The 23,241-nt window shown below is 42.2% G+C and overlaps 1 protein-coding gene across 1 annotated transcript in view; it reads left to right on the forward strand.

Annotated features, from left to right (window-relative positions):
* The window catches only part of cblb (Cbl proto-oncogene B, E3 ubiquitin protein ligase), a 192,661-nt gene that overhangs the window by 70,427 nt on the left and 98,993 nt on the right, over positions 1-23,241 (forward strand). The window contains exons 5-7 of the mRNA XM_070434684.1: positions 4,470-4,626; positions 7,000-7,121; positions 20,426-20,563. Coding sequence (XP_070290785.1) covers positions 4,470-4,626; positions 7,000-7,121; positions 20,426-20,563 — 417 coding nt within the window. The remainder of the gene's footprint in view (positions 1-4,469; positions 4,627-6,999; positions 7,122-20,425; positions 20,564-23,241) is intronic.

Genomic DNA, 23,241 nt, shown 5'->3' on the forward strand with positions numbered 1-23,241 from the left:
AATAAAGGTGTGTGTTAGTTTCTAAAACAGTCATATGCAGACACAGTAATGTCTGCCCCTACACACACACCCACATGCACCCCCTAAGAAAACACTGACTGTGGAGAAGTACTCATGAAGTATGAGTCAAAGAAGAAAAAGAACAAAGAGGGTAAATCACCCAAATCTACAACGATGGTTTCACTGTGTACAGTCCCAGTACATAGATAATCTGTTACCATACCATTTCCACCTCCCAAACAAATTCCACTTGGAAGAAAAAAGGAAGCAGGTCAACAATTTTGGCCAGTGGCCTTTGGTGTTGCTGCTGGAAACACAATACATTTTTAAAGGTTTTTATATCAATATCAAATCAATTTAGGACCTTACTATAATAGATTTCCGTTAAAATGGGCAAAAATAGCTTTTTAGCAAATAACTATTTTTCAAGCAAGAATTTTAATAGGACTCGGAGTGTCCTGCTGAAAAGTGAATTTGTCTCCCAGTGTCTGTTGGAAAGCAGACTGAACCTGGTTTTCCTCTAGGGTGTTGCTGGTGCTTAGCTCTATTCCTTTTCTTTTTATCCTTAAAAACGTCCTAGTCCTTGCCGATGACAAGCATATACATAACATGATGCAGCCACCACCATACTTGAAAATATGAAGAGTGGTACTCAATGATGTTGTGTTGGATTTGCCCGAAACATAATGGTTTATATTCAGCACAAAAAGGTAATTTCTTTGCCTTATTGCAAACAGGATGCATGTTTTGGGAATATTTTGATTCTGTACAGGCTTCTTTGGTTCAATCTGTCATTTAGTTTTATATTGTGGAGTAACTACAATGTTGTTGATCCATCCTCAGTTTTCTCCTATTTCAGCCATTTAACTCTGTAACTGGTTTAATATGACTATTGGCCTCATGTTGAAGTCCCTGAGCGGTTTCCTTCCTCTCCGTCAACTGAGTTAGGAAGAAAATCTGTACCTTTGTAGTGACTGGGTGTATTGATACACCATCCAAAATGTAATTAGTAACTTCACCATGCTCAAAGGGATATGCAGTGTCTGCTTTTTACCCATCTACCAATAGGTGTCCTTCTTTGTGAGGCATAGGAAAACCTCGCTGGTATTTATTGTTGAATCTGTGCTTGAAATACACTGCTCGACTGAGGGACCTTACAAATAATTTCATGTGTGGGTTACAGAGATGGGGTAGTCATTCAAAAATCATATTAAATACCATTATTGCACACAGAATTAGTCCATACAAATGATTATCTTACTTGTTAAGCAAATGTTTACTCCTGAAGTTATTTAGGCTTGCCGTAAGAAAGGGGTTGAATACTCATTGACTCAAGACATTACATCTTTTCATTTTTTATTAATTTTAAACATTTCTAGAAACATAATTCCACTTTGACATAATGGTGTATTGTGTGTAGATCAGTGACACAACATCTAAATGAAATCCATTTTAAATTCAGGCTGTGTGAATACTTTCTGAAGGCACTACAGTACACTTAATCACTTCCACATAGCAGGGCCTTGTGTAGGGTGATTTGCCAAATGTGACATAATCCACTATGTCATCATATCCCAAAAAGACTGCTTTATGACAAGTGAAATGTGATGCTGATGGTGACATATGTTACCTAGCTTTATTTAGAAGTTTTCCCAGGCAACCATTTCATCATCTTAGTGTCCCTCAAAAGCCTGGCATGGACTGACTGTGTCACTCAGTGGGTGCCACTAATTTTGAAAATGATACCTGTGATCTTAAACATCAGAAAAGACTCGTGGCGACAATTCTGTCGTGACTTTCCCCAATGGCTGCAGCTATCCCTGGCTTAAATATATATATTTTAAAACATTTTCATTAGTGATAATTATTATTATTATTATTTGCGGGGGGAGTGGTGAAGTGTGGGAGTTGGGGTTTAGAATTGTATGTGTTATTTGATTTCACCTTTTGTTATCCAAAAGGGTTCCTGCAGAATTATCTAGTTTTGACCGGCCGTTGAAGTTGAATAGCCTACCACCTATAAAAAATGACATAGATATTGAATTATAGCGATCTGACTTTTTATAATCCACCGTGTAACAGTCGTATAAGCAGGGCTACTCGTGACAAAAGGCTCAGTGTAGGTGTGATGTTGTCTTGTTAGCTTCCAATTCCCCTAAAGGGCCCAACCACCGAAACCTCCCTTGAGGGTTGTTTAGGGTGTATTGTGAACTATCTTTCCATGCTCACACAACTCTGTATCTATTACACTCAGAGTTATTTGTCTTGTGACAGGAAGTGCACCTTTCTGTCTGTCTCACAGCACGTAGACGTTTTACCTCACAGTTTGGGTTTTGGTTCCCCTTGCTTTATTGCTGGCTGATTAGAAAGATCATAGTGTGTGACAGCCATAGTGTTCAGCACGCCGAATTTTACTTTTAGTTTTTTAGGATGACCACATTCCCCCCATTTTGTTTTTGGTAAGCAGTGAGGGGTGGTGCTGGAGAAATAAAATCACTCTCAAATTCATTGATGGCGCTTTGGATGCAAGGACTGACTCTATATTTGAAGCTATATACAGTGTTTGTTTACAACGACATTGTTCAAGTAAAACAAGCGTGGGTTGTGATGGAGCAAGGCAGTTGAACTAAAGCCCGTGAGGCATTTATTTACCAGTTCTATTCTGCAAGAATCAATGGCTATACTATTAATTTAAAAGTTACAAAAAAATGGATGATCAAGCCCATTTAATGAGGTTTATTATGGTCGGGTGAAAGTAGATTTCATTTCTTAAAGGTACGGGACACCCAAGTGCGTGCATGCCTTTTTTTATACTACAAAAATGACAGGGTAGCCTATTCTAGGAATGTGGCCGATGTTCTCCGCTGGTGCCAATTAGATAGGCTACTGTTTGCTCAACTAAGTTAAGAATTTTGATTACTAAAATAAATATTGGAGTCTTTTCATTTTCATCTTTTTACAGCAATACCTATTCACTTTCCAAACAGTTTTTCCGCGATTGTATAAAAAAAACAAATGGTGATATACCTGGCTGGGACTCTCTGCTTTTCACTGACAGTCGCAACTCAACAATCGTGTATTTGATATTTGTTGTGCGCTACCCAAAATGCGGGCCCTTCCAACTGTAGGTTTAAAACAATTTTCATTTTTAAGAAGCTAATGATCCTCTGTAGCCAAATCGTGCTTTCTGGTGTAGTAGCCTATTTTGAATGYTTGTATTTATTTCTGTATAGACAGGAGTAACCTAATTAGGCTATGTAATTTTTTAATTACATGTAAATGTAAACATTTACTTTAGGGAAAGCTTAGCTAGGCGGCGTATCTTATGGACACGCCGCCTATGCCTTTTAATGTGGCATAAACACAACCAGTCATGATGTTTTCAAATGATTGTCAAACAATCACTTAATAATGGCACTCCTGTAGGCTACCCGCGCACATTCGTCCACTGACAAAATAATTTCCGCATCAAAACTTCAACAGTGCGCTATGCACCCACAATTTGATGAATGGAAAGAGACATCTGTTACAAAACACCTACGTATATTGTAATGACATTCTGAGATTGTCATTAGGCTTACACTTGTGGCATGAATTGATGCATCCACTGTCGTCCACGAGCTCCTCGGTCTCGGCCACTCATCTCCGCCTTGACAAAATTTTCCTCCTCAAACCATAACGCAATTTGGAGCGTATACCACCCGGTTCCCAGTCAATTCTCAAATTATTACTGCGGTAATGTTAACTCATGTTGTAATAGCCTGTAGTTTATTGGGCATGTTGTATTAATTGTGATAGGCTCACATTTCACCGGTACGGCGTACCCCCACTATTTATTACTTTCACACCAGATTATGGTAACCCTCTCCTCAAATATTATGTTTAGTGAGATGACGATGTAGCCCTTTCCTGCAGGCAAATTACCAAATCACCCTCTAGTGGCCTCATGAATGGAATTTTTATTTCATAATTAATTWAAAAAAATACGCCAAAATCCAGTTTTCCTATGTCAAATGGTTTTGTTATATTTCAGTCTTCTGTGATGTATATAAAGTGTAATAATGGGATGCAAACCCGAACTTGAATACGTTTCAACTCTATATCTGAAATGGTACAGGTGTCTTCTTTTTTTTAAGCCCTTAATCACGTGTGTGAGGTGTATACTTTTGTTTCAAAGTAGATTTGTTTAAGATTACTTAGAAACACTCTGTGTGACCCTGATTTCGCCCACTGCAGTAAAAGGTTKATGTGATTTTGTGGTGACATAGTTATGAATACTTTCTGAAGGCACTGCACATAGCATGAAAAGCTCTGACTTTATTGTGATATTCCACACAAGGTCATTGCTATCAGTAAAAGCTTGGAAACCCAGTTGCTTATTATGAGCCACCACCAGGGTTACTTTGGTGACTTTAGACTGTCGTTTAGCTCCACTGACTTTTGCTTTGTGGTCTGGTTGTGCCCTCCAGGACCATCGTGCCTTGGAGAGTGTTCCGACAGTGCCTTCACGAAGTGCATCACATCAGCTCTAGCCTGGAGGCCATGGCCATTAAGTCCACCATCGATCTCACCTGCAACGACTACATATCTGTCTTTGAGTTCGACATCTTCACCAGGCTGTTCCAGGTAAATTTCACTTAGTTTTCTCATGCTTTTTTAATACATTTTTCCCCCACACATTCTTTCTCTTTTAGTAGAATTCTGAATGATCCTCCCCCTTTCCTCCTCCTCGGGTTACCCAAATGCCATAAATGGACTGTCATAGCTATCTGAGAAAGGTGAAAACTGAAACGAGGGTTCCCTCCACCCTCGCCTCCCCCACCCCATTTCATAAAGCAAGACAATAATGAATATAGGTCAAAGGGACAACCCGGGTGCATTCAGAGAAACGATGTAGGTCCAATTGTATGCCGCCCTTTGGGACTCTCGGTCATGATCAGTTGATGACACAGCCTCAAATCAAATCATCAAATCAAATGTTATTGGTCACAAACACATGTTTAGCAGATGTTATTTCGGGTGTTGCGAAATGCTTGTGTGTCTAGCTCTGGCAGTGTAAAAATATCTAACAAGTAATATCTAAAAATCTCATAACAATACAGACAATACATACACGTTTCGAGTAAAGGAATGGAATTAAGAATATATAAATATTTGGACGAGCAATGTCAGAGTGGCATAGACTAAGATAGAATAGACTAGAATAGAATACAGTATATACATATGAGATGAGTAGGGTAAAATATGTAAACATTATTAAAGAGACTAGTGTTCCAATTATTAAAGTGGCCATTGATTTCAAGTCTATGTATACAGGGCAGCAGCCTCTAAGGTGCTAGTGATGGCTATTTAACCGTCTGATGGCCTTGAGATAGAAGCTGTTTTTCAGTCTCTCGGTCCCAGCTTTGATGCACCTGTACTGACCTCACCTTCTGGATGATAGTGGGGTGAACAGGCAGTGGCTCGGGTGGTTGTTGTCCTTGATGATCTTTTTGGCCTTCCTGTGACATCGGGTGCTGTAGGTGTCCTGGAGGCCAGGTAGTTTTCCCCATGTGATGCGTTGTGCAGACCGCACCACCCTCTGGAGAGCCCTGCGGTTGCGGGCGGTGCAGTTGCCGTACCAGGCGGTGGTACAGCCGGAGAGGATGCTCTCAATTGTGCATCTGTAAAAGAATGTGAGGGTTTTGTTGCGCCTTCTTCACCACAATGTCTGTGTGAGTGGACCATTTCAGTTTGTCAGTGATGTGTACGCCGAGGAACTTGAAGCTGCGATCCCGTCGATGTGGATAGGGGGTGCTCCCTCTGCCGTTTCCTGAAGTCCACGATCAGCTCCTTTGTTTTTGTTGACGTTGGGTGAGAGGTTATTTTCCTGGCACCACACTCCTAAGGCCCTCACCTCCTCCCTGTAGGCTGTCTCGTCATTATTGGTAATCAGGACTACTAATGTTGTGTCGTCTGCAAACTTGATGATTGAGTTATTGGCGTGCGTGGCCACGCAGTCATGGGTGAACAGGGAGTACAGGAGTGGGCTGAACACCCATCCTTGTGGGGCCCCAGTGTTGAGGATCAGCGAAGTGGAGGTGTTGTTTCCTACCCTTCACCACCTGGGGGCGGCCCGTCAGGAAGTCCAGGACCCAGTTGCACAGTGCGGGGTTCAGACCCAGGCCCCAAAGCTTAATGATGAGCTTGGAGGGTACTATGGTGTTGAATGCTGAGCTATAGTCAATGAACATCATTCTTACATAGGTATTCCTCTTGTCCAGATGGGATAGGGCAGTGCGATGGCATCGTATGTGGATCTATTGGGGCGGTAAGCAAATTGAAGTGAGTCTAGGGTAAGGTAGAGAGGTGGTATGATCCTTGACTAGTCTCTCGAAGCACTTCATGATGACAGAAGTGAGTGCTACGGGGTGATAGTAATTTAGTTCAGTTATCTTTGCTTTCTTGGGTACAGGAATAACGACGGACATCTTGAAGCATGTGGGGAGAGSAGACTGGGATTGGCAGAGATTGAATATGTCCGTAAACACTCCAGCCAGCTGGTCTGCGCGTGCTCTGAGGACGCGGCTACGGATGCCCTCTGGGATAGAACCCGGGTCTGTAGTGACGCCTCAGGCACTGAGATGCAGTGACTTAGACCGCTGCGCCACTCGGGAGGCCTTTCTATGCACTATTATAAAAAATGTTTTAAATTCCCGGCTAGATATAGTGCCCTTGAAGTTCTGAGTAGATGCGTACTCTGTACAAGTGATCCTGGTTTAGTAAGTACACTATAAGAATGGTAGACAGGATGGAACCTGATGCTTCCTCATCTTGTGATGTAATAAAGTGTGTGTGTGCGTCACTTAAGTTGTGCTATTGTGTTATTTGAGCGGACCATCTGTGACCTCCAAGAATTAGGAGTCCTTTCTTGCACAATGTTTAATTGTTGATCCAAATGGAAGTATTTGTGTGTGTGGGTGTGTGTGACTCCTCTCCTTATTCTCTCCTCCCTATCAGCCATGGGGCTCCATCCTGAGAAACTGGAACTTCCTGGCTGTGACTCACCCTGGTTACATGGCTTTCTTGACCTACGACGAGGTTAAGGCACGGCTACAGAAATACAGCAACAAACCCGGCAGGTATGTACATGCCACAGGAAGGTGTGTTGGTGTGCGTGTGTAAACATGTGTGCCTGCGTGTGTGTTCTCAGGGACATGTGGTGAGGGTAAGTTGAGCTCTTATTGGAAACAGGTTTAGACTCCTTTAAATCTATCTGTTTATCCGTGATTGATTCTCCGGGCCTCTTGATTTACTCTCAGACAGACTACTCCTGCCTGAATTTTTGGCCATCAATGGGCAGGTGTGACAAGGAAACATTTAATTTTTTAAAGCTTGGAAGTTTGTACACACCTACTCATTCAAGGGTTTTTATTTTTACTATATTCTACATTGTAGAATAATAGTGAAGACATCAAAATTATGAAATAACACATATGGAATCATGTAGTAACCAAAAAAGTGTTAAACAAATATATTTTATATTTGAGATTCTTCAAAGTAGCCACCCTTTGCCTTGATGACAGCTTTGCACACTCTTGGTATTCTCTAAACCAGCTTTTCCAACAGTCTTGAATGAGTTCCCACATATGATGAGCACTTGTTGACTGCTTTTCCTTTACTGTGCGGTCCAACTGTGTAGGCCAGGTCATCTGATGCAGCACTCCATCACTCTTCCTCTTTGTCAAATAGCCCTTACACAGCCTGGAGGTGTGATGGGCCATTGTCCCAACTAGGTTCAATGTTAGCTAGCAAACATTATGCTATAACTAGCAATGCAAATGGCTCTGAGATATGAATAATATTACTGCACAGATCATACACGTAACGTTAGCTAGCGAGCCAGCCAGCTAACATTAGCTAGCTAGCTAACAGTACACTTTAACTTGAAATGAAAATGACTTTCTGACAGAATTAGAAACGTATAATATCTGAAAATGTAGCTAGCTAGACTCTCTTACCCGTATACATGGATGGACYCTTTTCCCTCTCTGTCACAGATGCTGTGTTTGCCCTTAGTTTGAAGATGTAATCCGGAGACAGGTATTTTCTCCATCACCTTAGCTATCATACTCTAATTCCACTAATTTCAAAACTCGGCCCTCCAGAATGTGGAGAGCAACACTTATGCAGTTCAACTATGCAATATATATTTTTAAAAGCAGCGTTAGACAGGATTATCTACACGTACTGACCAGCTCAAATAGACAGAAGCGTGCTACATGTCAGACCAATCTAAACTCATCTCTCGGCATTTCCAGTCTACTCATTATCTCAGCCAATCATGGCTAGCTGTAAGGTTGCTGTCCTTTTCTGTGGCTAAACCAAGTGGGCTCGTAATTTAATCTGTTTTTCCATGTATAAATGTGTTTCTATGGGCTAATATCAGTAAGGCCAGTTTCAATGTTTCATCAAGTATTTTTTTWAAATAATTTTTTCATACCTACAGTGGTCTTAAAATGTAAATAGCAAAATGGTCCATGGTATGACCATCTTCTGTCTAGTTAAAACAATTCCATATGTTAGCCTTATTAGATATCGCCATCTAGTGGCTTAGACTCTAGGGCAGGGATGGGCAACTCAAATCAAATCAAATTGTATTGGTTCGCGTACACATATTTAGCAGATGTTATCGCAGGTGCAGCGAAATGCTTATGTTTCTAGCTACGACAGTGCAGTACACCGAACAATACAAAACAGTGCACACAAATCCCAAAAATATGAATGAAGAAATATCAGAAAGAGCAATGTCAGAGCCCGGAATATGAATATCTATGTATATAATGGTGTGTATAGACAGTATATGAATAGGAAAAGTGAGTACAACAACAGTTATGTAACTTTGATGGGGTTGGGGGACACAAAAAAATCTGAACTCATCATGAGGGGCCGTAGTGGCTCGGGGCGTCTGTGTACCCACATCCATAACCACACATGCAGTCAGAGCTGGCCCTAGCTTTTTAGGGGCCCTAAGTGAAAAACATTTTTAGTGGCTCCCCTCTTGATAGCAGGGAGAACATTTTTATTTTTCGAGTTCATTTCTTGCAATTCTACAGATTTGCCATGGGATGGGGTGTAGAGAAGATTTTGCAATTGTATCATTAATTTCACGCAATTCTAGTCATTTGCCATGGGGCGGAGAGAACATCTTTCAGTTTTACAGGTCATTTGGAAAGGCCAGGAAATGGGTTGATAATTATCGAGAGCACTACTTTCCCCGCCCTTATGGAGTGGCAGCACAACAACTGCTTTCCACACTTTTGGAATTTTCCTGATACGAAATTTCAATAAAACATGTGTGTTACTGAGCCAGCAATGAGGGGCTCAGTAACACGCAATGTCAGCCCAGATTGACTTCTTGGTGTCAATAGCTAATAAGGCAGCAATAACTTCTGTTTCTGTGAATTGCCGAAAAMACAAACCCTGACTACCATTTCCCATGTGGCGGGAGGTTGACTGATCATCCATCGACGCAACTGGAMGCTTTAATTGGGAAGAACAGTCGACTGACTGGCCAAGACCAGTATGACGACCATTTCTTTCACATAGAATGCAGCTGAGATAAAATGATGATTAAAAGCATCACAAATCGGAACTTTTCCAGTAATAATACAGGAGTCTAAAACGACTTACTTAGGCAGGGAAGTAGATGAATTACACCGCTTCAGTGAATTTTACAGAATTTAGTGGGATCACTAACAGAGCCTGCCGTAGCGTTAAGGAAGTAGTTTGATTAAGACTGTTTAACCGAGGCAGTGCACCCATTTCTCAATTGCCTAAATAGCTGCCAATCAGTTAACATGCTAGTTTGTCTAGCCTTGGCCCAGGCTTGATTTTAGTATCAAGAGGTCTGAGAGTACAGGAGAGTACCATGGATTACTTTGGTTTTTGACTCAGAATTGCTTGAAAGAGGCATGTTTATCAGTCAGAGAGGTAAAAATGGATGAGAACTTTGTAAGTGCCAAAGCAGGATCTGGTTTGCAGCTAGTAGAAAAAAGCTCTGACAAGCATACCCATAACATGATACTGCCACCACAATACTGGAAAATACAGAGGCTTTCACGCTCTGCTGTGTTGTGTTGGATATGACCCAAACCTGTAGTTTTAAATTTAGGCTAAAAAGGTAATGTCCTTGCAATGTTGTCTTGCAGTATTACTTAATGGCCTTTTTGCAAACAGAATGGATGATTTGTTTTGGCATTTTTTATTTTGACTTTGTCATACAGGCTCGTAATGTGCAGTGAAGACAATGTTGTTGATCCCAGCATACCACCCTGCATACCACTGCTGGCTTGCTTCTGAAGCTAAGCAGGGTTTGTCCTGGTCAGTCCCTGGATGGGAGACCAGATGCTGCTGGAAGTGGTGTTGGAGGGCCAGTAGGAGGCACTCTTTCCTCTGGTCTAAAAAATATCCCAATGCCCCAGGGCAGTGATTGGGAACACTTCCCTGTGTAGGGTGCCGTCTTTCGGACGGGATGTTAAACGGGTGTCCTGACTCTCTGAGGTCATTAAAGATCTCATGGCACTTATCGTAAGAGTAGGGGTGTTAACCCCGYTGTCCTGGCTAAATTCCCAATCTGGCCCTCAAACCATTACGGTCACCTAATATTCCCCAGTTTACGATTGGCTCATTCATCCCCCTTCTCTCCCCTGTAACTATTCCCCAGGTCGTTGCTGTAAATGAGAACGTGTTCTCAGTCAACTTACCTGGTAAAATAACGGATAAATTAAAACATTTAAAAAAAAATGTCAAGTATTGTGGTGGCAGCCTCATGTTATGGGTACGCTTGTACCTGGGGAGTTTGTTAGGATGGAAATAAATATGAAAGAAGCAGAGCACAGGTATTTGTATTCATTATGGATCCCCATTAGCTGCTGCCACTCTTCCTGGGGTCTAGCATAATTAAGACAGTTATACAATTGTAAAAACATTACAATACATTCACAACAGATTTCACAACACATTAAGTGTATGCCCTCAGGCCACTACTCCACATATCTACAACACAAAATCCATATGTACGTGTGTGTATAGTGCATGTGTGTGTCTGTGCCTGTGTTTGTGTCTTTTCACGGTCCCTGCTGTTCCATAAGGTGTATTTTTATCTGTTTTTTAAAAATAATTGCATGAGTTACTTGATGTGGAATAGAGTTCCATGTAGTCATGGCTCTATGTAGTACTGTGTGCCTCACATAGTCTGTTCTGGACTTGGGGATTGTGAAGAGACCTCTGGTGGCATGTCTTGTGGGGTATGCATGGGTSTCTGAGTTGTGTGCCAGTAGTTCAAACAGACACCTCGGTGCATTCAACATGGCAATAGCGCTCACAACTACAAGTAGTGATGAAGTCAATCTCTCCTCCACTTTGAGCCAGGAGAGATTGACATGCATATTATTAATGTTAGCTCTCTGTGTACATCCAAAGGCCAGCCGTGCTGCCCTATCCTGAGCCAACTGCAATTTTCCCAAGTCCCTTTTTGTGGCACCTGACAACAGTAGTCCAGCTGCAACAAATCTATTGCCTGTAGGAACTGCCTTGTTGATGGTGCTGTTTTATTATGGACAGACTTCTCCCCATTTTAGCTACTGTTTTATTAACATGTTTTGACCATGACAGTTTACAATCCAGGGTTACTCCAAGCGGTTTAGTCACCTCAACATGCTCAATTTCCACATTATTCATTACAAGATTTAGTTGAGGTTTAGGGTTTAGTGAATGGTTTGTCTGAAATACAATGCTTTTAGTTTTTTAAATATTTAGGACTTAACTTATTCCTTGCCACCCATTCTGAAACGAACTGCAGCTCTTTGTTAAGTGTTGCATTAATTTCAGTTGCTGTAGAAGCTGACGTGTATAGTGTTGAGTCATCCGCATACATTTACTCAAAGCCAGTGGCATGTCATTAGTAAAGATTGAAAACAGTAAGGGGCCTAGACAGCTGCCCTGGGGAATTCCTGATTCTTCCTGGATTATGTTGGAGAAGCTTCCATTAAAGAACACCCTCTGTGTTCTGTTACACAGGTAATTCTTTGTCCACATTATAGCAGGGGGTGTAAAGCCATAACACATATGTTTTTCCAGCAGCAGACCATGATCGATAATGTCAAAAGCCGCCCTGAAGTCTAACAAAACAGCCCCCACAATCTTCTTATCATAAATTTCTCTCAGCCAATCATCAGTCATTTATGTAAGTGCTGTGCTTGTTGAATGTCCTTCCCTATTGTCTGTTGTCAATTTGTTTACTGTAAAATAGCATTGTATCTGGTTAAACACAATTTCTTCCCAAAGTTTACCAAGGGTTGGTAACAGGATGATTGGTTGGCTATTTGAGCCAGTAAAGGGGGCTTTACTATTCTTAAGTAGCGGAATMACTTTTGCTTCCTTCCAGGCATGATGGCACACACATTCTAGTAGGAGTGGCAATATCATCCGCTATTATCCTCAGTAATTTTCCATCCAAGTTGTAAGACTCCAGTGGCTTGTCATTGTTGATAGATAACAACCATTTTTTCACCTCTTCCACACTCACTTTACAGAATTCTAAATTACAATGCTCGTCTTTCATAAATTGGTCAGATATAGTCAGAGTTTGTTGCTGGCATGTCATGCCTAAATTGGCTAATCTTGCAAATGAAAAATAATTAAAGTAGCTTCCAATATCAGTGGGTTTTGTGATGGATGAGCCTTCAGATTCAATGAATGATGGAGCTGAGTTTGCGCTTTTGCCCAAAATGTTATTTAAGGTGTTCTAAAGTTTTTACTATCATTGTTTATGTAATTTATCTTTGTTTCATAGTGTAGTTCTTCTTTTTATTTAGTTTAGTCACATGATTTCTCAATTTTCCATACGTTTGCCAATCAGTTGTGCAGTCAGACTAATTTTCCATTCCTTTTGCCTCATCCCTCTCAACCATACAATTTTTWAATTCCTCATCAATCTACAGGGATTTAACAGTTTTTACACTCATTTTCTTAACCTTTCTGGCGCAGGCATTCCGCTAGCAACCCACCTCGACAACATCCAGTGAAATTGCAGAGCGCCAAATTCAAAATACAGAAATAGTCATAATAAACATTCATAAAAAAGACGTGTTATACATCGGTTTAAAGATTAACTTCTTGTTAATCCAGCCGCTTTGTCAGATTTCAAAAAGGCTTTACGGCGAAAGGATACCATGCGATTATCTGAGGACAGCGCCTCGCTTACAAAAGCATACAAACATTTTACAACCAAGTAAACGAATTACAAAAGTCAGAAATAGCGATAAAATAAAATTAATCACTTACCTTTGAAGATCTTCATATGGTTGCAGTCACAAGAGTCCCAGCTACACAATAAATGTTAGTTTTGTTCGATAAATTCCCTCTTTACATCCCAGAAACTCTGTTTTGTTGGCACGTTTTGTTCAGTAATCCACTGGCTCGAAGGCGGTCAAAGCATGCAGACGAATACATCCTAATAGTACCGGTAAAGTTCGTCGAAACATGTCAAACGATGTTTATAATTAATCCTCAGGTTGTCAATTGTCTAAATAATCTATAATTTTTCAACAAAAAGGAAAAACAAAAAGGGCACTTGGTCACGTGCACAAACCAGCACTGCATGATTCTACAGTCCACTGACAGAAAGGTCTCATTCTTCTTCATTCTTCAGAAAACAAGCCTGAAACAATGTCTAAAGACTGTTGACATCCAGTGGAAGCCATAGGAACTGCAATATGGGTCCAAACCCATTAGATACTCTATAGGCATTCAATTGAAAATACCCACATCAAAAATATCCCACTTCCTGGATGGATTTTCCTCAGGTTTTTGCCTGCCATATCAGTTATGTTATACTCACAGACATTCTTTTAACAGTTTCGGTACCTCTAGAGTGTTTTCTATCCAAATCMACCAATTATATGCATATCCTAGCTTCTGGGCCTGAGTAACAGGCAGTTTACTTTGGGCATGATTCTCATCCAGATGTCAAAATACTGCCCCCAAGCCATAAGAAGTTAAAGCTGTATCCAAATCCATTGGATGTAGTGATCACAATGTAGTAGCCATATATTTAACTTCTTATGGCTGAAGGGGCAGTATTGAGTAACTTGGATGAAAGGTGCCCATATCAAACGGCCTGCTCCTCAGTCATAGTTGCTGATATTTGCATATTATTAGTAGTATTGGATAGAAAACACTCTAAAGTTTCTAAAACTGTTTGAATTATGTCTGTGAGATTAACAGAACTCATATTGGCAGGCAAAATCCTGAGTTGAAATCAAAACAGGAAGTCAGAAATCTGAGTCCCTTAAGAAATCCAATTGAGTTATGAATGATGTTGCACTGCCTATGTGTTCCACTAGATGTCAGCAATCAATAGAAATTCCAATGAGACTTCTATGATGTTGTGGGAGAGAATGAGAGCAGAATCAGTCAGGTGTCCATCAAGCAGACATTTCCTGATCATGCCTTTTCTTCATGCAAGACACTGACGTTCCATTGCTCACGCAGACAAGAACGAATAATCCGGTTGGAATTTTATTGAAGCTATATGTTAAAAACATCCTAATGATTGATTCAGTACTTAGTTTGAAATGTTTCTTTGACCGGTAATATCACATTTTGAAGTTTTTGTCCGATATAACGCTGACCAGATTAGCGTTTGGATATGTAAACCAGACGCGCTAACAAAAGAAGGTATTTGGACATAAATAACGGATTTTTCGAACAAAACAAACATTTATTGTGGACCTGGAATTCCTGTGTGCTTTCTGATCTAGATCATCAAAGGTAATGGAATATTTATCATGTATTTTATTGTTTATAGTGACGCCATCTTTGCAGCTGTGGTATGCGGTTTTGAGCGCCGTCTCAGATTATAGCGTGCAATTCTTTTTCCGTAAAGTTTTTTTGAAATCTGATAGCGGTTGCATTAAGGAGAGGTATATCTATAATTCAATGTGTATAACTTGTATTATCATTCTATATTTATGAAGAGTATTTCTGTTGAAACGATGGGCTATGAAAAGTCACTTGATGTTTTTGCATTTAGTGAATCTTGTAGCCTCAATGTAAACTCAGATTTTTTGATATAGATATGAATTTAATCAAACAAAACATGCATGATTTGTGTAACATGAAGTCCTATGAGTGTCATCTGATGAAAATAATCAAAGGTTAGTGATTCATTTTATCTCTATTCTGGTTTTTGTGAAGCTATCTTTAGCTGGGAAAAATGGCTGTGATTATTGTTGTTTTGTGGTGACCTAACATAATCGTTTGTAGTGCTTTCGCTGAAAAGCCTATTTGAAATCGGACACTTTGGTGGGATTAACAACAAGATTACCTTTAAAATTATATAGACACATGAATGTCTGAGGAATTTTAATTATGAGATTTCTGGTTTTTGAATTTGGCGCCCTGCACTTGGACTGGCTGTTGTCATATCTGTCCCGTTACCGGGACTGCAGCCATAAGAAATATAGGAAAACCAATACAAGAAGTTCTGTAGTGATTCCTGTGTTGTTAATGTAAGAATATTTGTTGGTCCGTGGTGCGTAATGAGGACCAACCAGACGCTTCACTTGACACATTTATGAAATTGCTTATCCCAGTTACTAATAAGCATGCACCCATTAACTAGGTCAGATTCTGAAAGGTACAGGGGGGCAGGCAGGCTCGAGGTCAGGGCAGGCAGAACATGTCGGAACCGGGAGGGCTAGAAAACAGAGACGAGGAAAAACAGGAGCACGGAATAACATGCTGGTAGGCTTGACAAGACAAGACAAACTGGCAACAGAGAACACAAGTATAAATACACTGGGGATAATGGGGAAGATGGGCGACACCTGGAGGGGGGGTGGAGATTAGAACAAAGACAGGTGAAACAGATCAGGGTGTGACAGTACCCCCCCTCTAGGGGCGCCACCTGGCGTCCTACCTGGGCGAATACCTGGTTGACCGGGGGGCCGCCGGTGGAACTCAGCAATGAGCGCCAGGAACAGGATGTCCTTAGCGGTGACCCAGCACCTCTCCTCCGGGCCATAACCCTCCCAGTCAAGGAGTGGCGTCTCAGAAGAAAGGCGTCTCACCGTGTACGCCGGATGACCATCGATGAGACGGGGAGGAGCGGTAGGCCTGGAAACAGGAGACAAAGGACTTTGAAACAAGGGCTTAATCCTGGACACATGAAAAGTGGGATGTATAAGGATGGMATGGGGCAACAGAAGACGAGCGGTTCGCTTGTCGACGATTCCTGGAGGTGGCCTTGAGAAGACTACACCGAGCTCTTTTCCAGGTACGCTGACAGTGGTGGACGAACATCTGGGCCGAGGGTATGTTGACCTCTTCTTCTTGCTCTGGGAAGAGCAGAGGCTGATAACCCAAGGAGCACTCAAAGGGCAAGAGCCCAGTGGTCGAGCAGGGAAGAGTGTTCCAGGGGTACTCCACCCACACAAGTTGCCGGCTCCAGGTGGTGGGGTTGGGGGGGAGGCACCTAAGCGCAGTCTCCAGGTCTTGATTGYCACGCTCCGACTGGCTGTTGGACTTGGGATTGAAACCCGGAGTATTGGCTGGCCAACGACCCAATGAGGGTGCAGAACGCCTTCCAGAATCAGGACGAGAATTGAGGACCACGATCAGAGACAATGTCGACAGGGAGTCCATGGATTCAGAAGACGTGCTGCACCATGAGCTGGGCCGTCTCCTTAGCTGAAGGTAACTTGGGGAGAGAGATGAAATGGGCGGCTTTACATAACCTTTCCACTACTGTCAGGATAGTGGTGTTGCCATCAGACTATGGAAGCCCAGTGACAAAATCCAGGGATATATGGGACCACGGGTGATGAGGAACAGGGAGTGATTGTAGGAGGCCAGCCGGAGCTTGCCGCAGAGTCTTATTCTGAGCACACACCGTGCATGCGGTAACAAAGGCTGAGACGTCAGGAACAATAGTGGGCCACCAGAAGCGTTGTCCGAGGAGGGCCAGGGTCCGATGGTAGCCGGGATGGCAGGTAAGCTTGGAGGAATGAGCCCATTCCAGGACCTGAGATCGGGCCGAATCAGGGACAAATATTCGGTTAGCCAGGGCACGCCCCCCTCACATTCTTAGACCATGGGTGGTAGGTGATGGTGAAGTTGAACCTGGTGAATAACAGGGCCCAACGGACCTGCCTAGAATTAAGGTGCTTGGCGGTGCGGAGATATTCTAAATTCTTATGATCGGTCCACGGCAAAAATTGATATTCCGCCCCTTCCAGCCAGTGCCTCCGCTCCTCCAACGCAATCTTGATCTATTCAACATGTCACGGAGCACATTGTTGACCAGAGCCTGGAACACTGCGGGAGCGCTGGTGAGTCCAAACGGCATGACCAGGTACTCATGGTGTTCACCAACTGTGTTGAAAGCCGTCTTCCACTCGTCTCCTTCGCGTATCCGAACTAGGTGTTAGGCATTCCGAAGGTCCAACTTGGAAAACATGGTTGCCCCCTGGAGAGGTTTGAAAGCCGAGGAGAGGAGTGGTAGAGGGTAGTGATTCTTCACCGTGATATCACTGAGGCCCCAGGAGTTGATACATGGATGCAGGGTCTTGTCCTTTTTTCCCACAAAGAAGAACCCTGCACCGGCAGGGGAGGCAGAAGGACGAATGCTGCCAGCAGCCAGAGTCCTCAATGTACTCCTCCATGGCCTTGGTTTCAGGGCCAGACAGGGAATATAGCCGCCCACGAGGCGGTGTTGTGCCCGGGAGGAGATCAATAGCACAATCGTTGGGACGGTGCGGAGGGAGGGAGGTGACGTGAGCCTTGTTGAACACCTCCTGGAGGTCCTGGTATTCCGCGGGAATGGCGGAGAAATCCGAGGATTTACCAGAGCCTGCAGGAGAACGTCCCGGGGCAGGCTGCGCCGCCTTAAGGCAATGTGAGTGGCAGAACCAGCTCCAAACCAGGATAGAACCAGTGGCCTTCCATAAGGCTCTGAAGTAGCTCCTCATGTTTTTCAATGGTGGCTCCCTGCAGGGAGACAGCGTTGTGGAGCCGGTCCGAGGCTGCTGGGTCAGTCATGGCCAGTTCGTACTATAACAACACAGGGCGAGACCCAGATGCAGACACAGGAGGCAGATTGTTCGAGCCTCTGATATTTATTAGAATACAAGGTGCAGGATATATGCAGGTCGAGGACAGGCAGAAGTTAATTTACCAGGTCAGAGTCAACCGACAAACAGAGAACACAGGTTTAAATACATGGGCAAGATGGGTGACATTAGGAGGGGGGTGGAGACAAGCACAAAGACAGGTGAAGCAGTTCAGGGTGTGTCAGCTTRCCACCAGAATGGGCTTTAGGTGGGGCAGATGAACCTGTAGCCATATTACTTCAACAGTATTTAACATGATATCCTCTCTAAGCTTTACAGGAAAGTGGTTCTGAATATAAATGGCCACACCTCCACCTTTGGCATTTCTGTCTTTTCGGTAGATCTTATAACCATGTATTGCTACCASTCTATCATCAAAGGTATTATCTAAGTGAGTTTCAGAGATTATATGAGAGAATATGAATGTCATCTGTTACTAGCAAATTATTGATTTCATGAACTTTCTTAAGATACATATGTTAACGTGGCTATATTTAGCACTTTTCTGGGATGCTTGATGTTTTTTTATTGCCTCAGTCTTCTGAAAATCTAACCCTAGGATAGTTTTATTTTTCAACGGGTCTATTACGAAAATTGTAATGCCCAAGACACACCAGAATGGCTTTCCTGGAGGGGTTGAGTGTTCCTGAATYTTCCAGTCTCCATTCTGACTTAAACCTGCTTTAAAAAACAGAGGCAATGTTTTAATATTGCTGTCCATCCATAATTTCCAAATTTACTGAGCTTAAGCAATTTTAACAAAAACTATGTATATACTGTACACTGAAGGTATTACACATTAGAAACACCTTCCTAATATTGAGTTGCACTCCGTTGTTGCCCTCAGAACAGCCTCCATTGGCCAGGGAATGGACTCTACAAGGTGTCGAAAGCGTTCCACAGGGATGGTGGCCTGTGACCAGAGAACGCGTTTCCACTGCTCCAGAGTCCAAAGGCGGCGAGCTTTACACCACTCCAGCCGATGCTTGACATTGCTCATGGTGATCTTAGGCTTGTGTGCGGATGCTCGGCCAAGGAAACCCATTTCATGAAGTTCCCTACGAACAGTTATTGTACTGACATTTCTTCCAGAGGCAGTTTGGAACTCAGTAGTGAGTGTTACAACCGAGGACAGACAATTTTTATGCGCTACGTTCTGTGAGCTTGTGTGTCGTACCACTTCGCGGTTGAGCCGTTGTTTCTCCTAGATGTTTCCACTTCAAAGTAACAGCACTTACAGTTGACCGGGGCAGCTCTAGCATGGCAGAAATTTGACGAACTGACTTGTTGGAAAGGCGGCATCCTATGAAGGTGCCACATTGAAAGTCACTGAGCTCTTCAGTAAGGCCATTCTACTGCCAATGTTTGTCTTTGGGGATTGCATGGCTGTGTGCTCGATATTTGACCCCTGCCAGCAACGGGTGTGGCTGAAATAGCCGAATCCACTCATTTGTATTTATTATGGATCCCCATTAGCTGCTGCTCTTCCTGGGGTCCGGCAAAATTAAGGCAGATATACAATTTTAAAAACATTACATTACATTCATTACAGAATTCAAAGCTGTTTTATTCTGTTTGTGCACACACTAACAGATCAGTCGATAGATTTAATTAATCCTGTGCAAAGAAGAGACTAATTAGGCTATGTGTGCACCACCGGTATGCTGTAGTCCATTTGGGAGAATGAGCGAAAGAGCAGGGTAAAGTAAGCAGACACGCTGGGTTTAATTCAGACAAAGTGTGAATCTACACACATAAAAGATAAATACACATATAAAATAATCTTTCATGCTTGTCAATTAATGGAGAATTAATGCAAAAATGGCGATGCGTTCACTGGTTCAGACGCGGCCCGTTCTAATCAATGATAGCCACCGTGCTTCTACACCTGCATTGCTTGCTGTTTGGGGTTTTAGGCTGGGTTTCTGTACAGCACTTTGAGATATCAGCTGATGTAAGAAGGGCTATATAAATAAATTGGATTTGATAATAAAATCACATATCACCACGTATAATGTGCTCAGAATGTGTAATTCCAATTTAACATRGATTTTTTTTGTTGGTAATTCAGCAATGTTTTAGTGACGTGTGAATATCTGACCCAGAATGTTGTCAAATTATGAACTTTTTGTTGAAATAATAAAGTCTATTTTTTTCAGTTCTTTTAAAATTGCCTTTTTGGAGATACAAGGTTTCCATCCGACAGTGACAATATTACTGTTTTAATGTTTGATTTGTCTGACCTCCCTGTTTCCCATCTCTCATTCTAGCTACATCTTCAGACAAAGCTGCACACGACTGGGCCAGTGGGCCATTGGCTACGTCACCAACAACGGGAACATCCTGCAGACCATCCCCCACAACAAGCCCCTCTTCCTGGCCCTCATCGACGGATGCAGGGAAGGCTTGTACGTAAAAAACCTGGGAATTAAGTTCTTCACATTGTATTTTTCTGTAGCACAAGTTGCATTCCATCTAAATTCGAATAAAATATATCTAGCTGACGCGTTCAAAATATACTGAAAATATCCAAAATATCTAATCTATACAGCTAAAAACAACAATGCAATGTCAAAACAAGTTTTCATTGAGTTTAAAGGAAGTGTGCTTTATCAATTTTCCTGAATTTGATAACCGTTACTTTGGACAAAATCAAGACGTCAATATTCTTGTATAAAAAATCTGAGCAAATTTTGAATTTGCGATTATTTGTGATTTATCACACCAAATCCTGTGATTAAGTCAATTAAATGTTTTTATCGTTTGACAGACCTAATTTAAATACATGCATATTTAATWTWTWTWTTTTTTTWAATACTTACATTGGGGCAAAAAAGTATTTAGTCAGCCACCAATTGTGCAAGTTCTCCCACTTAAAAAGATGAGAGAGGCCTGTAATCTTCATCATAGGTACACTTTAACTATGACAGACAAAATGAGAAAAAAAATCCAGAAAATCACATTGTAGGATTTTTTATGAATTTATTTGCAAATTATGGTGGAAAATAAGTATTTGGTCAATAACAAAAGTTTCTCAATACTTTGTTATATACCCTTTGTTGGCAATGACAGAGGTCAAACGTTTTCTGTAAGTCTTCACAAGGTTTGCACACACTGTTGCTGGTATTTTGGCCCATTCCTCCATGCAGATCTCCTCTAGAGCAGTGATGTGCAAACCTTGCCAAATAGTTAGTTTGTTAACAATACATTTGTGGAGGGGTTGAAAAACGAGTTTTAACGACTCCAACTTAAGTGTATGTAAACTTCCAACTTCAACTGTATACAGTACATTATATTACATATTTTTTTACTTTAAAATACATTTTACAACAGATTTCACAATACATTAAGTATGTGCCCTCAGATCACTACTCTACTAAAACACACAATCCAGGTGTACGTGTGTGTACAGTGCATTAGAAAAATATTCACACAGATCTGGGGAAGGGTACCAAAACCTTTCTGCAGCATTGAAGGTCCCCAAGAAACAGTGGCCTCGATCATTCTGAAGAAGTTTGGAACCACCAAGACTCTTCCTAGAGCTGGCCGCCTGAACAAACTGAGCAGTTGGGGGAGAAGGGCCTTGGTCAGGGAGATGACCAATAACCCGATGGTCACTCTGACAGAGCTCCAGAGTTCCTCTGTGAAGATGGGAGAGCCTTCCAGAAGGACAACCATTTCTGCAGCACTCCCCCAATCAGGCCTTTATGGTAGAGTGACCAGCCGAAAGCCACTCTTCAGTAAAAGGCAAATGACTATCAGACCATGAGAAACAAGATTCTCTGGTCTGATAAAACCAAGATGAATCTCTRTGGCCTGAATGCCAAGCGTCACATCTGGAGGAAACCAGGCACCGCACATCACCAGGCCAATACCATCCCTACGTTGAAGCATGGTGGTGGCAGCATCATGCTTTTGGGATGTTTTTCAGCGGCAGGGACTGGGAGACTAGTCAGAATCAAGGGAAAGATGAATGGAGAAGTAATGAGATACTTGATGAAAACCTGCTCCAGAGCGCTCAGGACCTCAGACTGGGGCGAAGGTTCACCTTCCAACAGGACAACAACCCTAAGCACACAGCCAAGACAATGCAGGAGTGACTTTGAGACAAGTCTCTGAATGTCCTTGAGTGGCCCAGRCAGAGCCCGGACTTGAACCCGATCGAACGTCTCTGGTGAGACCTGAAAATAGTTGTGCAGTGACGCTCCCCATCCAACCTGACAGAGCTTGAGAGGATCTGCAGAGAAGAATGGGAGAAACTCCCAAAATACAGGTGTGCCAAGCTTGTTGCATCATACCCAAGGAGACTTGAGGCTGTATTCGCTGCCAAAGGTGCTTCAACAAAGTACTGAGTAAAGGGTCAGAATACTTATGTAAATGTGATATTTCAGTTTTTGTGATTATGGAGTATTGTGTGTAGTTTGATGTGAAAAAAACAATTTAATCAATTTTAGAATAAGGCTGTAACGTAACAAAATGTGGAAAAAGTGAAGGTCTGATTACTTTCCAAATGCACTGTATGTTATGTCTGTGTGACTCTTCACAGTCCTCGCTGTTCCATAGGGTGTATTTGTATCTGTTTTTTWAATTTGATTTCACTGCTTGCGTGAGTTACTTGATGTGGAATAGAGTTCCATGTAGCCATGGCTCTGTGTAGTACTGTGCACTTGTCAGCTCGGGGATTTGATCTTGCAACCTTTTGGTTACTAGTCCAACGCTCTAACCACTAGGCTAACCTCCGCCCGTTTTGGAGGTGTTCAGAACAAGGTTAAGGGGAGAGAAAGCTTGTTGGACACTAAGAAAGTTTTGTTGTAGAGCATTTAACACAAAATCCAGGGAGGGGCCAGCTGAGTATAAGACTGTATCATCTGCATATACATGGATGAGAGAGCTTCCTACTGCCTGAGCTATGTTGTTGTAAATTGAGAAGAGCGTGGGGCCTAGGATTGAGCCTTGGGGTACTACCTTGGTGACAGGCAGTGGCTGAGACAGCAGATTTTCTGACTTCATACACTGCACTCTTTGAGAGAGGTAGTTAGCAAARCAGGCCAAAGACCTGGTCTTCTGCCCTCCCGTGTCACTTTAT

This window comes from Salvelinus sp. IW2-2015, linkage group LG23 (assembly GCF_002910315.2).
Source record: "Salvelinus sp. IW2-2015 linkage group LG23, ASM291031v2, whole genome shotgun sequence".
NCBI classification, from domain to species: Eukaryota; Metazoa; Chordata; class Actinopteri; order Salmoniformes; family Salmonidae; genus Salvelinus; species Salvelinus sp. IW2-2015.